General features: G+C 34.5%; 1 protein-coding gene across 1 annotated transcript in view; it reads left to right on the top strand.

Moving 5' to 3' along the window:
• Positions 1–15,390, top strand: part of ANKRD31 (ankyrin repeat domain 31) — a 185,979-nt gene that overhangs the window by 147,264 nt on the left and 23,325 nt on the right. Inside the window, 6 exon segments of the mRNA XM_033179887.1 lie at positions 3,231–3,393; positions 4,934–5,049; positions 7,035–7,101; positions 7,104–7,121; positions 11,904–12,000; positions 14,304–15,300. Of these exon segments, the coding sequence (XP_033035778.1) occupies positions 3,231–3,393; positions 4,934–5,049; positions 7,035–7,101; positions 7,104–7,121; positions 11,904–12,000; positions 14,304–15,300 (1,458 nt within the window).

Raw genomic sequence — 15,390 nt, 5'->3', positions numbered from 1 at the left:
CTAGTGCTGTGACTGGGGTGTTCAAGTGCCCCAGTATTATTGTATTGCTATCTGTATCTTTCTTTAGGTTTGGTTTAGTAACATTTGTTTTATGAATCTGGGTGCTCCAGGTTGAGTACATATGTATTTAATATTATTGTATCCTTTTGTTAAATTGATATCACCCTTTCTCATTAGATAATGATCTTTGTCTCTTTTTTTACTGTTTTTGATTTAAAGTTGGTTTAATTTGTTATAAGTGTAGCTACTCCTGCTTACTTTTGGTTTTCATTTGCATAGAATATCATTTTCCAACCTTTATCTTTGTTTGTTTGTTTGTTTGTTTTTGACAGAGTCTTACTCTGTCACCAGGCTGGAGTGTAATGACACAATCTTGGCTCACTGCAACCTCTGCCTCCCGGATTCAAGTGATTCTCCTGCCTCAGCCTCCTAAGTAGCTGGGATTACAGGTGTGCGCCACCACACTTGGCTAATTTTTGTACTTTTAGTAGAGAGGGGGTTTCACCATGTTCATCAGGCTGGTCTCAAACTCCTGACCTCATGATCCACCTGTCTCAGCCTCCCAAAGTGCTGGGATTACAGGCATCAGCCACCATGCCCTTTATCTTTCATCTATGTGTCTTTACCAGTAAAGTGAGTTTCTTGTAGACAGCATATAGTTGGTTCATTTTAAAAATCCATTCTGCCTATCTTTATCTTTTAAGTGGAGCATTTAATTCACTTACATTCAAGGTTAATATTGATACATGAGGTTTTCTACCTGTCATGTTGTTATCACTAGTTGTTTTATGGATTCTTCGTTTCTTCATTTTTTTCTTCTGTGTCTTTGTGATTTGGTTCAGTTTTTTCTTTATGCTATGCTACCTCTAGGCTAGTAGAAAAACTAAGAGATTATCCTTAATAATTTCTACTGGCCCATTTGCTCCTAAATTTATCTGCCTCTTTATCCTTGGACATAAGCAGAACGATTAGAAAAATACTTTTTCCACTGGCATATTAGTATGTCTCCATTCTAACAAAATCCTGACCATCTTTTCCTAACTAGAAGGTTTTTCAGGGGTGAGTTACTTGCTTGCCTTTTGCAAGTGGGATCATTGTTTTTCACTAATTGACTTATACTATAATTCATTTTTTTGAGACAAGGTCTTGCTCTGTCACCCAGGCTGGGGTATCACTGCTCACTGAAGCCTCGACCTCCCAGGGTCAAGTGATCCTCCAGCCCCAACCTCTCAAGTAGCTGAGACTAGAAGTGTGTGCCATCACACCCAGCTAATTTTTAAATTTTTTATAGAGAAAAGGCCTCACTATGTTGCATAGGCTGGTCTCGAACTCCTGGGCTCAAGCAATTTCCTGCCTCAGCCTCCCAAAGTGCTGGGATTATAGGCATAAACCGCTGTCCCTGGCTGACTTATACCTTAATCTAGTGAATAACCATTCTTTACTTTGGTCAATTATAAATTTATTTTTAATACACAATTTAAGAGTTACTCAGAGCAACCTTATTTATATTAGAATTTTTTTTCTCCCCAAAATATCACATCCTCTTTGACCTTAGTTTCCTTTAATCTAAAGTGATGGGGTTTCTAAGTTTCCCTCTATCTTTAATATTCTGTGAAATTTGTCATTTAGTATACAAGTGGCCAACAAACATATGAAAAAAAAAGTTCAGTACTACTAATCATCAGAGAAGTGCAAATCAAAGCCAGAGTGAGATATCATCTCACACCAGTCAGAATGGTTATTATTTAAAAGTCAGAAAATAACAGATGCTGGTAAGGTTGTGAAGAAAAGAGAACACTTATACACTGTTGGTAGGAATGTAAATTAGTTCAACTACTGTGGAAACAGTTTGGAGATTTCTCAGAGAACTTGGAACTACCATTCAACCTAGCAATTCCATTACTGGGTATGTACCCAAAGGAAAACAAATTGTTCTACCAAAAAGACACATACACTTGTGTGTTAATTGCAGTACTATTCACAATAGCAAAGACATTAAATCACCCAAGGTGACCATCATTGGTGAACTGGATAAATAAGATGTGGTACACATATACCATGGAATACTATGCAGCCATAAACAAAAACAAAATCATGTCCTTTGCAGCAACATGGATGCAGCTGGAGGCCATTATTCTGAGTGAATTAATGCAGGAACAGAAAAATCAAATACCACATTTTCTCACTTATAAGTGGGAGGTAAATATTGGGTACACATGATCATAAAGATGAGAACAATAGATACTGAGACTACTAGAGAGTGGAGAGAGGGAGGAGGGCAAGAGCTGAAAAACTCTCTGTTGAGTACTGTGCTTACTACCTGGGTGATGGGATGATTCATACCCCAAACCTCAGCATCATGCAATATACCCATGTAGTAAATCTGCACATATATCATTTGAATCTAAAATAAAAGTTGAAATTATTTCTTTAAAGTTTGTTATTTAGGACACATATTTCTGTATGGAGAATATTGAAATGGGTATTAGGTTTCTAGGCTAGTTCATAAAACCTCCTGAACAAGCAGTGTACATAAAATATTGTCCAAATAGAATGTTATTCAAGTATATCTAATCACAAATTATAATGTTGTTTGTAATATAGCCGTGAAGCAACTCTTACCCCACTTTTATACCCTATCCTCCAGCAGCTTGGGGAAGGACAAGAAGCTGTGTTAGAGAGATAGATTAAATCCTTCCGGGTGTCAGAAATTCCACATTAAGATGCAAGTGGCTTAATCTGCACAACATCTAGATCTGTGCTGCCCAATATGGTAGCTACTAGCTACTTTTGCTATTTAAATTTAAATTAATTAAATAAAAAATTGATTTCTTCAGTCACATTAGCCACATTTCAAATGCTCAAAAGCCACATGTGACTAGTGGTTACCTTATTGGACAAAGCAGATATAGAACATTTTATTATTACAGAAAATTCTACTGGGCAGTTACTGATCTAGAACTGAACCTCCCTATGCCTACTTCTTACTGCAATGAATGCAGCATATTGTACTTTGATGTCTTTGTGTTTGGTTCTCTTGTGAGGACTAATCAGTCCAAATTGGATTAGTTTGCAATTGCCACATCAATTTTAATTAAAAAATTTCTTGACCTGAGTTTGAAAACTTTCTTTTGATAGCTTTTAATGCTTGGCAGTTGTGTTCATGATGAAAACAGAAATTATTCATCTTTGGTGTCTATAGAGATAACTTTGAAAAAAATACTTTGTAGGCAGCTGAGATTCTACTACAAAATGGAGCAAACCCTAATCAAAAAGATCAAAAACAGAAGAGTACTTTGGATGAAGCAGATGATGAAAAAATGAAAGAATTACTAAAATCTTATGGTGCTATTGAGACTGATAATAGAGATGAGAGAGATGCTATAGTCAATGGTATGTATATCAATATTGCTGCTATTTTATACAGAGATATATCTCTATTTAGGAAAATCTTCTGATTTGTTGTGTAAATTGTTTCATAACTAGGATAGATGTGTCCTATGTTTATTAAACTCTTTAAAATCCATTATTTATTTTTAGAAATTAGCATTTAAAAATATGGTTTAATTTATAGATCATATGATCCTATTGGATTGGAGTTACATGTTGAAATGAAATCTATAGCATTCATCAAACAAACATTAATCTCCTAACTTTGGGTTTGAGATGGAGATGTAATTGAAGCCAGGCAAATCAGTTTAGTTGTAGTAGGGCTGGAAAAGTGCGACATTATACTGAAGTTTTTGCAACTAAGTTTCCATTACTTCAAAATTTGTAATGATTCATACATCAGTTGGATTCATGCCAACTTTTAAAGAATCTAGTATTCTAGCATATTAACTTGTTAAAGAAACATACTTGTATATGTGTAATATATTTTGCAATGAAAAGAATATTTCAAGGGAATGTACAATCAGGCAAAATTTTATGAACCATTTTTAGCAATACTTTATTTTTTATCAAGTATTGAGGAGAGGGAATTGTTCTTCCTTTTCCCTCATGCTCAAACCTTGACTCATAGAAGAAGATACTCAGGAATGTATCTATATTCTCACCATGAGGGAGAATGCTGGGGAGAGCAATTGTGTAACACACTTCTCCCCTAGCCTACCAACGTCCTTACCAACTGTTGATTTTCACGGAAGAATTACTAATATAATTGGTCAGAGCTAAGGATATTCATTGTGTTATATTTCACCAGTGGGCTAGCTCATGGATAGGTCAAGGTCAAGAGTGAAACAAATTTCCTCTTTTCATTGCCTGCTACCATATGGTAAGTCCATAGGGTCAGGGCCTTTCTCAGAGGCCCAGCCATTTCACACTCCCTCTTCACAGCTATACCTGAAAGTTCCCATGATTTAGATTAGCTCAGCTTATCAGGGAAGTCTTGCATTTGGAGTTATTGATAGATCTATTGTAAAGTGATAGATCTATTCCCACATATCTACTGTTTCTTGTTTCCTTGATCAGGTACCCCAGAAGGATGAAGAATATAGAGTACAATCATAATATAGAGAAAGGGAATCCAGAATAGGAGTAGGGTCCAATAGAATTTACATAGGCAATTAGTCAAGTCATGTGGACGTTGGAATCAGATAAGATCTGGTTTCAGTTCTGTATGACATTGGGCAACTTCTTGAACCCCGCTAAGCCTCACTTTCCTCTTCTGCAAAATGGATATAATAAACTACATACTTCACAGGTTCATATGAAGATTAAACGAGATGATTTATGGGTAGTTTTTGGCACCCAGCATGTGACAAGTGCTCAGTAAATGTTAGCCATAAGTAGCCAATTGATGATGATGAGTACTGATTAAGATATAATAGTTGTAGACTTGACTTACACTTCTCATCTGCATCACATTAAAACTGAAAAATAAAACTATATTTTTGCATATTCTTATTATATTTTCTAATTTTACTTTTTAAAGAAAAAATTCCTGCTGTCCGGTCTGAAAGACATAAACAATGTTTTTGTGATGATGGCAAAACTATTGATTCACCTTTCCTTTCACACCAAGAAAGATCAAGTGAAAGCCTTTCTGTGGTGAGTGAAGTTAAAATTACTTTGTTCTTCATCTTAGAAAATGCCGTTCTTTGAGCCAGCCAGTTAGTTATTGGCTAACGGCAATGCTCTCCATTTTAATGACACAAAGATTGAAATTTTTTTATTATAAAAGATAAGATAATGAACAGAATGGGCCTGGAAGTTATGCTATGTGATTAACTCTTAATTATTTGCTTTGAATGCAGAACTGTGGAGTAGCTGCTATCCTTTATACCTAGTTTGAGTTCTTTGGCTACTTCTTGTCCATAGAGACTGCCACTGTCATAAATGTGTCTTTACTCACTTCCGTAAGTGTCTAGGAGATGCAGGATATAGAAAAGATTCTGGAATCTAGACAGAGAAGAGAATTAAGCAGCCTGGTTTAGCTAACCTTGATCCCATATGGTTTATAGTAATACAGTTTGCTGCAAAACCCACCATGTAAAGGTAGCTTTTGAAAAAAAGAACATAGCAGTTGCTTAATAAGATATATATATTGATTGAAATTCTTAGTTTGACAAAAACACAAAGCTTAACTAGGCACAAAATCTCAACTAAGGTAGCATCCTCAATGAAACCTTATTTTGGATAAGTCTTGGCCCATAGTGTCCAAGACTGAATACATCTACGATACGAGCAAAGCAGAAAGGAAAGTTGGCACCAGAAGATGTTTCTTTGTCCTAATCTGTGGATAGAGCTTAGCCTGGGCACAAATTCTCATCTTCTGTTTGTTTTTATAACCATAAATCGTTCACTGTATAAAGCGGTAAACCTTAGTGGTGTTTTTATTTTTGCTTGTTTTTTGTATTTGTATTTTATAATTTCACTTGGATGCATTTAATAAATGACAGCAGTAAGATTGCTTTACCAAATAATTAGATTATTTTATTACGTACTTTTTGAATATCTTTTGTGGGCACCAAAGTAAAATTTCAGGGCAACATATTTCAGAAAACTTTGAGGATCTACATGTTTTAGAAATGAATGTGTATGGAGAGTATATTAAAGGATAGGTAATACGAGTCAATCAATCAATCATCATTAATGGAACAATAGCTATGAACCCACAATGTTGAAACCATATACAAATATAAAAGGCATGCTTCTGCCTACAAGATCTCATTGCCCTGATGAGGAAATATAATGTATAAGATGTTATTATGTTAGTGTTAAATTATGTAGCACTGAATTTCTTAATTCTGAGAAAAAGGAAATTAGCATGGATTGGATAAGTCAGAAGTTTCCTGTATGAATGGGTTTTATATGATTATAATATTCACTATTTAGGGAGTTCTTACTTTGTGCTGACATTTTCCTTAGCATTTTAATGTGTTATACAATTCAGTCACAGAGAGGATAAGTAACTTGCTGGAGTCACCCAGATAGGAAGAGGTGAAGACAAGATTTACACCTGAAAGTCTGGTTCCAGAGCCCGCTCTACAATTCTCTCTCTCACAGGGAAAGAGAAGAATCAGGGCAGAGTGAATTGAAAGCATTCAAGGCAGGAAGATTGTACTGACAAGGGCGTGTAGAAGTGGTATTAAGTCCCCTTTGTGAATTTCTGAGAGCATAGTGTTTTGTACTTCTAAGATTAGGTATAAGATTTTAATAGTGTGCAGTGAAAGTCATAAGACCTTAAAGTGAACTTGTTGTATATATGTACTTTCAATGTTATGTGATTTATTTTTCTCCTACACCTATAGTTTCAACAGAAGTCAGTGATAAATTGATTTCTTATGATTACTACTTTTACATTCTATTTTCCAGGATATCTACTACATAATTCAAAATATATTTGTTTGCTTTTGTTCAAATCTGCAACATTTATACAGTTAAAAAGTATGAGTACATTTTGAGCATAGAGAGGAATGAGCATTTTTAGGAACACTTTCTTTAGTATTTTATTTATTCTATGTTTGTCAATGGCATGTCAGAGAGCATATCTACCCCTTTGTAATGAAGTTTCAAATATTTTTATCTGACAGCATCAGACCCTCAGTGCCATTCTACAAGATATAGAAGAAAAACAAGAAAATTTATTAGAGTTTGAAATAAGAACCCTGAAGATGCAGGTAAATATAGACTCATACTCAAGTATGATATTTTCAGATACCCAAGGTCATCTTCTTCTTAAGGTACATATTTATTTCAGAGCTCACAATGGCTGAAAAAGTGGTCTTCTATTTTTATGTGAGAGGATTTAAAGTGCTAGGAATTATTAATATCATTAAAAGTAACTTACTTAAAAAGTAAGTCCAAAGTGACTTTTAATGATAGCTAAAAGGCTGATTTTATCATGAGGCAAACCAGTAGTTTGTGTTGTTAAAGATACTTCTAGATGCAAAGTGCTGCATGAGTAATTTGAGAGACATTCAGAACTATAATCAGAGATAAGCTATACCAGTGATATGTTTAGATAATCCTATGACAGAAAATGTAAGATTGTGACAAGAGATGAGATTATGTTACCCTGTGTGTTGTCAGCTTCACCCAGCTATGGTAACCCTTAAAAGTAGATCAGAAATAGTGCAGTGGAAGGTGGTGCGGCAGTGACACAAGGAAAGCAAATCCTCCTACTTTCAGAAGAGCATATATAACAGGTGGATGTCTGACTGCAAAGATATCTTCCTGTTTTCAAAACACTAAAGATTCAAAATAGCAAATTAGACTCTGATCCCTGACCTAATAATCTTAATTTCTCAAACTTCAGTGAATATATGCAAGCCCTTGATGACTCACATATGTTATTTTTTGAGTTATGATTTATAAGGTGGAAAGTAGTTCCTGATAAATTCAGATCTGTGAAAGTAAAAGTTAGTTAAAAGTAGTAACTAAAAGTAAGGTAATTTAAAGTACCTCATCAACCTTTTGTATAGCAGGATATAACTGTTCATGTCTTGTCCTAACTCATGTTTGCATAGTCTTTAAAAAAATCATCTCCTTTAAAATTTTACACATTCTGCTTTTCATCCTGGCCTCACATGGTATGTGTTATGTTTGGAGGAAACGAATAGAGAATAATTCATACCCCCAAACAAAAATGTACAGTTAGTATATTTATTTCATTTACTATTTGTAATATCTTTTGCATCCAAGATGATTATTCCAAGTTTATAATTTTTTTCATTATGGAAGGCATACAGATATACTTCAAGAAAAAGAGAAAAATGCTAAAATTAGCTATTGTCCTACCACAATATTTTGTTGTTTTATTTCCAGACCCCCGCCCCACGGTTTTTTTGTTGTTGTTTTTTGTTTTTTTTGGTCTAAGAACATAGTAATGCAATTAGACCTCAGTAAAACTCTTAAAAACATAGTTTTGATCATGATAGATATGGTAATTTTGCATTTTTTCCACAGTCTTCATTCCTAGTGTTCAATAAATGTTCCACAGTTTCCTAAATTTTTCCCTTTTTGTTGAACATTTGGATGATTTCCAATTTTTTGCTGTTCTTCTACAATATGTAGCTTTTTCTGAACGTATTATCTTCTTAGGAAAGATTAACAGAATTGTAACTATTGGGTCAAATTATATAAGCATTTTAAATCTATTGATTTATATTGATAAATTATATTTTATAGATAGTACTAATTTTCACTTTGGAAGTGAAAATACTGATGCTACTAGCTGTGTACACATTAGTGTCTTTGTGTACACAGCTAGTAGCATCAGTATTTTCATTTTAAATAACCTTACTAGTTTAATAAGAAAAATATGCCTGATATTTTCATTTGCCATGTTGCTTATTAGTGGTACTTTTTTTTTTTTTTTTTTTTTGAGATGGAGTTTCATTCTGTCACCAGGCTGGAGTGCAGTGGTGCGATCTCAGCTCACTGCAACTTCCGCCTCCCAGGTTCAAGCGATTCTTCTGCCTCAGCCTCCCTAGGAGCTGGGACTACAGGCGCATGTACCATGCCCAGCTAATTTTTGTATTTTTAGTAAAGACAGTATTTCACCATGTTGGCCAGGATGGTCTTGATCTCTTGACCTCGTGATCTGCCCACCTCGGTCTTCCACAGTGCTGGGATTACAGACGTGAACCACTGCACCCGGCCCGGTGGTACTTTTCACTAGTTTTATTCCCTGTTTTGAGAAGTGTTTCTATTATTTGTTTATTCATCAAGTGGACCTATTTATGTATTACAATTATTTGCCCCTTTTCCACCATAACTGCTGCAAATACTTTTTCAGTGACTTGTCTTTTTCTTTGCAATGTGTGTTAGTTTTTGTTTAAATATATACAATTACAAATTCTGTATAGTAAAAATTCATTGGCCTTTTTCTATTTATTTGAATGCCTCTAAAATTAGGAGCTTCTCCCCACCATCCCCAGGTTTTGTAGTTTAATTTTATTATATTATAGCCAATACATTGAATAATCTTGATGCTTTTATTTTTGTCTTACTGCCCTTAAGGAAGGAGAGGTAAGGCAGTGGGACCCTGGAGCTCTTGGATGGTAACTAATTACTGAATGTGGTTGGCTCTGCCACTCCCTGACAGGTGTTTAAAACTCAGTCTCTGGAGAGCAAAACTGCTCAGTTTTCTAAGACTCTTCTGAAATTTCTCTATGGCCCATCAGGTTGGAACTCCTATGATGTGGGCAATACACATTGCCCTTTCCCTATGTCCTCTCAGTCTTCTCTCAGCTTCTTTTTTTTTTTTCTGATGAACCATTCTACACAGACTCTCACTGTCAGGTGGAAGCCCTCATAGGCAGGGTCACAGGGCAGGCTTCATAACAAGTCCTCAGGACCTTTGCACCTCAGGCCCACTGTTAGAAGGGAAGATAATTAATTCTCAGCTCAGCAGCAACTTTCTTTTGGCCCTGCTGTGGTAGCTTCTCATTTTTCAAAGTCTCTAGATGTTCAAGAAGGAAGCCAGATACCAATTCATTGTCACCTTAACTTAGAGTTCAGTTAGGTTCTCTAAATAATCCTTTGAGGAACTTACCCTAGCAGGCTTGAGGTAAAGGAGAGAATCCCCTTTACCCCTTACTCCTGCTGCTGAATATGCAGATTCCCACTCAGGTAAGCAACTGCTCTCTAAAGAAATCTTTTTTCGAATTCACCCTCCTCCACATCTGACACTTGTTATAGCTTTGATCTGGCTGAGGGATCTGAGTAATGAGTCCCATTTTGTACATCTTTGAAAATTTTTCTGAAAGAGACCTTGCATTCACTTTTCTATCAGTTATCAACTGAACTGCTTCAACTGAACTGAGGCAGAAAATTGCCGTTGTTAATATTTTATATATTTTCCCTAAGCATTCTAATGCGTAATTCATCTGAAATTTTTTTCTGTATTTAAGGATAGAATAGGTTTACCCCGTATTACTACCCTATTTATTCATCCCTATTTGTTGAATAATTTCTCTCATCCTCATTGTTTTGTAATATCTAATCAAGTAATAAAATATTACACATATTAGGACAATTATAGATTCTCTTTAATATACCATTGATTAATATCATCTTTGATAAAGAAGTGGTACCAAACTATATGTAAAATATATTTCTGTTGTTTCTTATAGAAACATACTGAATATTTTAAGTTCCTGTAGTATGTTATTTTTACCTATGGTTTAAAATTCAGTTGGAAAATCTGGGATGACAGGGCACATAGATAATTTTAAATGTCTTTTAATAAACAGTGTCAAATCTGCTGAACAAAGTTATATCTAAATTCTTATTGATTATACACATTTTCCTCCTTTGTTAGAATATGCATCATATTGTGAAACTAATCCTTAACCACAGTATTAGGGCGATAGAAACTACTCTGAGGAAACTGACTCAATACTTATCAAATCATTTGTCTGATTTGCTGAGGGAATTTCTGAAACGAATTCTACCTCTGAACCTCATGTCATTTTCTACCACAGATTTTCTCAAGTTACTTTATCCAGAAAAATGTACATTCGTCCAAAAAATTAGGAAAAATTTTAAGAAACAAAGCCAAAAGTGAAAGAAATAACAAGTAGCTTAAAAGAATTAAAATATATGCATTTAACCCTTTCAGTTTCCTACTTGGGCATCTGGATTTGTACATAACCCACATTTGTGGGTAATCATGTGGATCTGTGTTGGGAGGAAGGTCATTATGCCTTTACTTGGAAAGCAAAGGAAGAAAGTCGGAAAAATTTAAGTAATTATTGTAATGGTGGTTTCTAAGATCTACAGGTGACCTTAGGTATCATATAGTACAATGTAAATGTTATTATAAGTGCAAAGAACAAGAACTGACAGCATGATTCTATTTTTTAAGTGCATATAATGTATAATTATACCTAGTGTAAGCATTTAAAATAATAAATATATAACACAAATTTTACAAACACACACACCCCTGAAGTATTAACAGTAATCTCCTTTGTTGAATACATTAGAGGAAAAGCAGTGGGGTGAGTAGGGATACTCTTACTTTTCATCTTTGTAAATATTTATATGGCTTGAAAAAATTTTACGATGTTAATGTATTCCTTTTGTATTTTAAAAAATAAAATAATTTTAACAGACAAAATATCTTCCTTTACTACCTTCATTTCACAGGTAAGAAAGTTAACCGTGTAAGTTACATGACTTACCCAGGCTGACAAAACTTAGTCAGTGGGGCAGCAGGATTAGAACTCAGGCTGGCCTACTCTTTTACAGTATTCTTATCTATACACTTCAGGGCATTTCCGTAGATTGACATTGTTAAGTAAGCCTTAATTGAGATATCTGGGCCATTAATATTGGGGAAGAGCATAGGGAATAATGGCTTTTTAAAATTAACAATAGGGCTAATTCTCATATGACCAAATTTGACATTCACTATCCCTCAGTTAGCTAACTTTTTATTGTCATGTTTCTAGAACAGTACATTGAGAAGATGTTAAATATAAAAGAGATTATGGATAATGTGCTTGCCAAGCAGAAAGCAGAAAGGGATGATCTGGCTAAAAAATACAGGTGAGTAGAAAAAGGAAAAAAAAAAAGAGTGCTTCTGAGTTTCTAGAATTTTTCCACTTTTAGCAGCAATAGTTGTCTAGATTTCTTAAGAATACAAAAATACATTGCTTAGGGCCAAAAAATGACTTTATAAGGTTGTCTAATCTTTTACCACCGTGGAAAATTATACTTCCCAGAAAGGTATTTTTCTACATTATTACTTGAAATAGTCAAAAAAGAACATTTCAATATCTTAAAAAGTTGTCTACAGTAGAGAATTTTATGAAGGCTTTTCTGGTTGTAAATCCCACAGATAAATTTATTTCTTTAGCACACTCAAATTTTCTACACTAAAAAAATGTTTCTTTTTGCTGTCACAAATGTCCTTCTAAGCAGTTGATCAATCAGTTGATTAATTTTGTCTTTTATTGTATTTCTAAAATCTCAAGGTCCTTAAAGAGTTTTGTCCTGATTATATTGGTTATATACCTCTTCTCATATTTTTTGTGAAAAAAAGTTACATTTTTTTCTTGTTTCGGCATTTTTTAAATTAGTTTTTAATAGACTTAACTACCTATGCTCCCTATTCTTTATTCACAATTTTCTAAACATGTCCTTATATATTCTTCTCTTATAATCATTTAATGTCTATTACGTATTCAATTTTTTTCTGAACTTATTTTTAAAAATCAGTTTTCTATTTTTATTTTTAACCCCCATTTTGCCTTCTTCTCCAGTGAAGAGCTAACATAAGTTCCCTTCTATTTCCTCCTTGTTTTCCTGTCAATGTAAAGCAGTGAGCTTCTATAATCTACATATGGGTAATTTTAGGGGACTTTGGAGAGGCTTGCTTGAATTTCCTTTAGTGTCCTGTGGTTAACAATGTACTACACCTGGAATTTTCAAAAGTTTCTGATCAATTGGAGTTTCACTATGTAAATTCTTATTAATATTGCTATAAGACTTCACATCTTGGTGTGGGTAATCTAAAGTTTTGTCTCTGAACTCCTTGTTTCACATAATTTTAAGTCTGATGTTATGTATTTCTTTTGCATTTTATGCTACCAGTTGTTTGCTAATCTGAGTCCTTCTTCTTGCTGATTTTTTCACTTATGTATACTACTTCTTTTAACATCCAGTCTGCTGGGAGTTTAGTATCAGCTCTAAACTTTGATAGGAGAGGCAAGATATATATCTATACTATTGCTTTTCCTTAAAACAGCAGCTCTTAAACTGTGGTCCAGGGACCCCTGGTGGGTTTCCTGAGACCGTTTCACAGGATCTGTGAAGTCAAAACTATTTTTTAATAATAATACTAAGATGTTATTGCTCTCTTGCTCTCATTATCTCATGAATGTACAGTGGAATTTTTCAGAGGCCGCATGATATATGATAAAGCCTGATAGAATGTGTTGTGTATTCTTTTGTTTAAAAAGTTTTCTCAGTTTTAATTTCTAAAACAGTAAATACTGATAGATATTCATATACACAAAAACTATGTGGGTTCCTCAATAATTTTTAAAAGTACAAATAGTTCCCGAGACCAAAAAGTTTGAGAACCACTGAAAACAAAGTATCCAATAATCTGAAGGTCAGGGTGGTATTGGTGGGCATAATCAAAAGACAAAAGTATGAACATGTGAAAAGCCATTTCCTCTTCCTTAGTCCTCAAGGTCTTGAGAAATTCAGTTTGGGGAAGACACACAGAATGATGCTTTCCTGCGTAGTCCCTCTGGACTTGGAAGTGTCTTCATACAGGTTCAAAATACAATTACAGTAATTACTTGGGGAACTAACATTTCTCAGGTCTAGCTGAAGTATGATTATTCACAAAACAATCTTGTTCTTCCATAGCTAAGAGAACCTGAATAGAACTTTCAAATTGTACTTACTAATAAACAGGTAAGCAAGCCCCAAATTTAAAGAATGATGACTCTCCTTGGCCACCAATTGCTACCTTCCAACCAACGACTAAATAGATGTTTAGATAGATGATCCAAGTTTTGTTTATCTTTTAGAGTTGACTTGCAATTGATAATAATGATATGAATATAAAATCTTGATAATCTTCCTGTCACCTCCTTAAGAAAAGGGCACACTTACCTTAAATAAAGGAATCAGTTTCCTCTCAAAGGAAATATTTTGTGTCAACAGGCTGCAGGTGGTCAGATTAAAAAAATCAAAGGCAGTAAATTGCACAGGTATAGTTTTGTGTATTTTAAAGTTATTGAAATTGAGACAAAGTATCTTTGACCTCTAAATGACCGCTTTAAAAAGTTTTCTGCTGTTACTGCATTTTTTTCTCTTTCTGTTTCTTCCTATAGGATATCCATAGAGTCATTTAAGCAGGGAGCCCTGAGAGAACAATTGGCCAACTTGGTGGCAAGACAGAAGAGTCTTTTAGTTGTGGCAAAAAAACAGAAAAAAATAAGCCTGAAAATTCAAAACTATAAGAATGTTACATCATTGCCTTGTCTTAGTTTAAGGCAGCTCCCACCCAGGTCAGAAAACTGCAGTGAAAAGGACAGCCAAGAACTCACTAGTCTGGAAAATTTAGAGCATCCCCAATCAGGTTTACTTTCTCCTGTCTGTGGAAGCATGCAGGAAACACAATTGTCTCTGGAAACTTGGAACTACAGCCAAAATATCAACATTTGTCTAAATTCAGAGGCAGTGAGAAGGGGAGAATTTTCTGGAAATGATGTGAATTCTAAACAAAATGTCGGTGATTGTACCTTGGATGGTTTTCCAAAATCCCGACATTCAGATGGCACAGAGAATAATAAATTACCATCCCAACCTGTTGCTTTTATTGGTCAAACAGAATATTCACAGAAAGAGAAAGAGAATGATCTTACAGAAGCTACAGACAAAGACCATGAATTCTGTATTCCTTCCCCAGTAATCGGCAAATTAAATATTTCAGAAACTGCAAGTGTCCTTGCCGAAAATGCTGCCCATCCATCAAATATTATTTGTGATCAGGACCTTTCCAATTATCATCCTAAAAGAGGAAACAGGAAAACAACTTCCCAGCAATCACCTACAGGGGCATCAGAATCCCTGGCACATCAAGGGGTTGCTGTCTTAGGCAGTGATACAGTGCGTCCGATGAAACCATATCGTAAAAAATCAGTTTCTGCTGTTCCACGTGCAGATGACAGTCAGATCTCCTCTTCCTCTGGATCTGGGCAACAAGATACTATAAAAAAGCCTTTAAACTACAGTACAGCTCCTAAAAAGAAATGTATTCAGATAAAAGATTTGATATTACTAGGAAGAATTAACCCAGGAAATAACATTCTGGAATTCAAAACACAGGTATTCTATATTTTATTCTCTAAAATCATGCAAATTTTATAAATAAGTTAGTAAATGTTGCTGTCACATGATATAGACATTTAGCTCTGA

The sequence above is a fragment of the Trachypithecus francoisi genome, unplaced genomic scaffold (assembly GCF_009764315.1).
Source record: "Trachypithecus francoisi isolate TF-2019V2 unplaced genomic scaffold, Tfra_2.0 Lachesis_group2, whole genome shotgun sequence".
Classification (NCBI taxonomy): Eukaryota; Metazoa; Chordata; class Mammalia; order Primates; family Cercopithecidae; genus Trachypithecus; species Trachypithecus francoisi.
The sequence above is the reverse complement of the archived record's forward strand: the minus strand, read 5'-3'. Positions and strand labels throughout refer to the sequence as shown.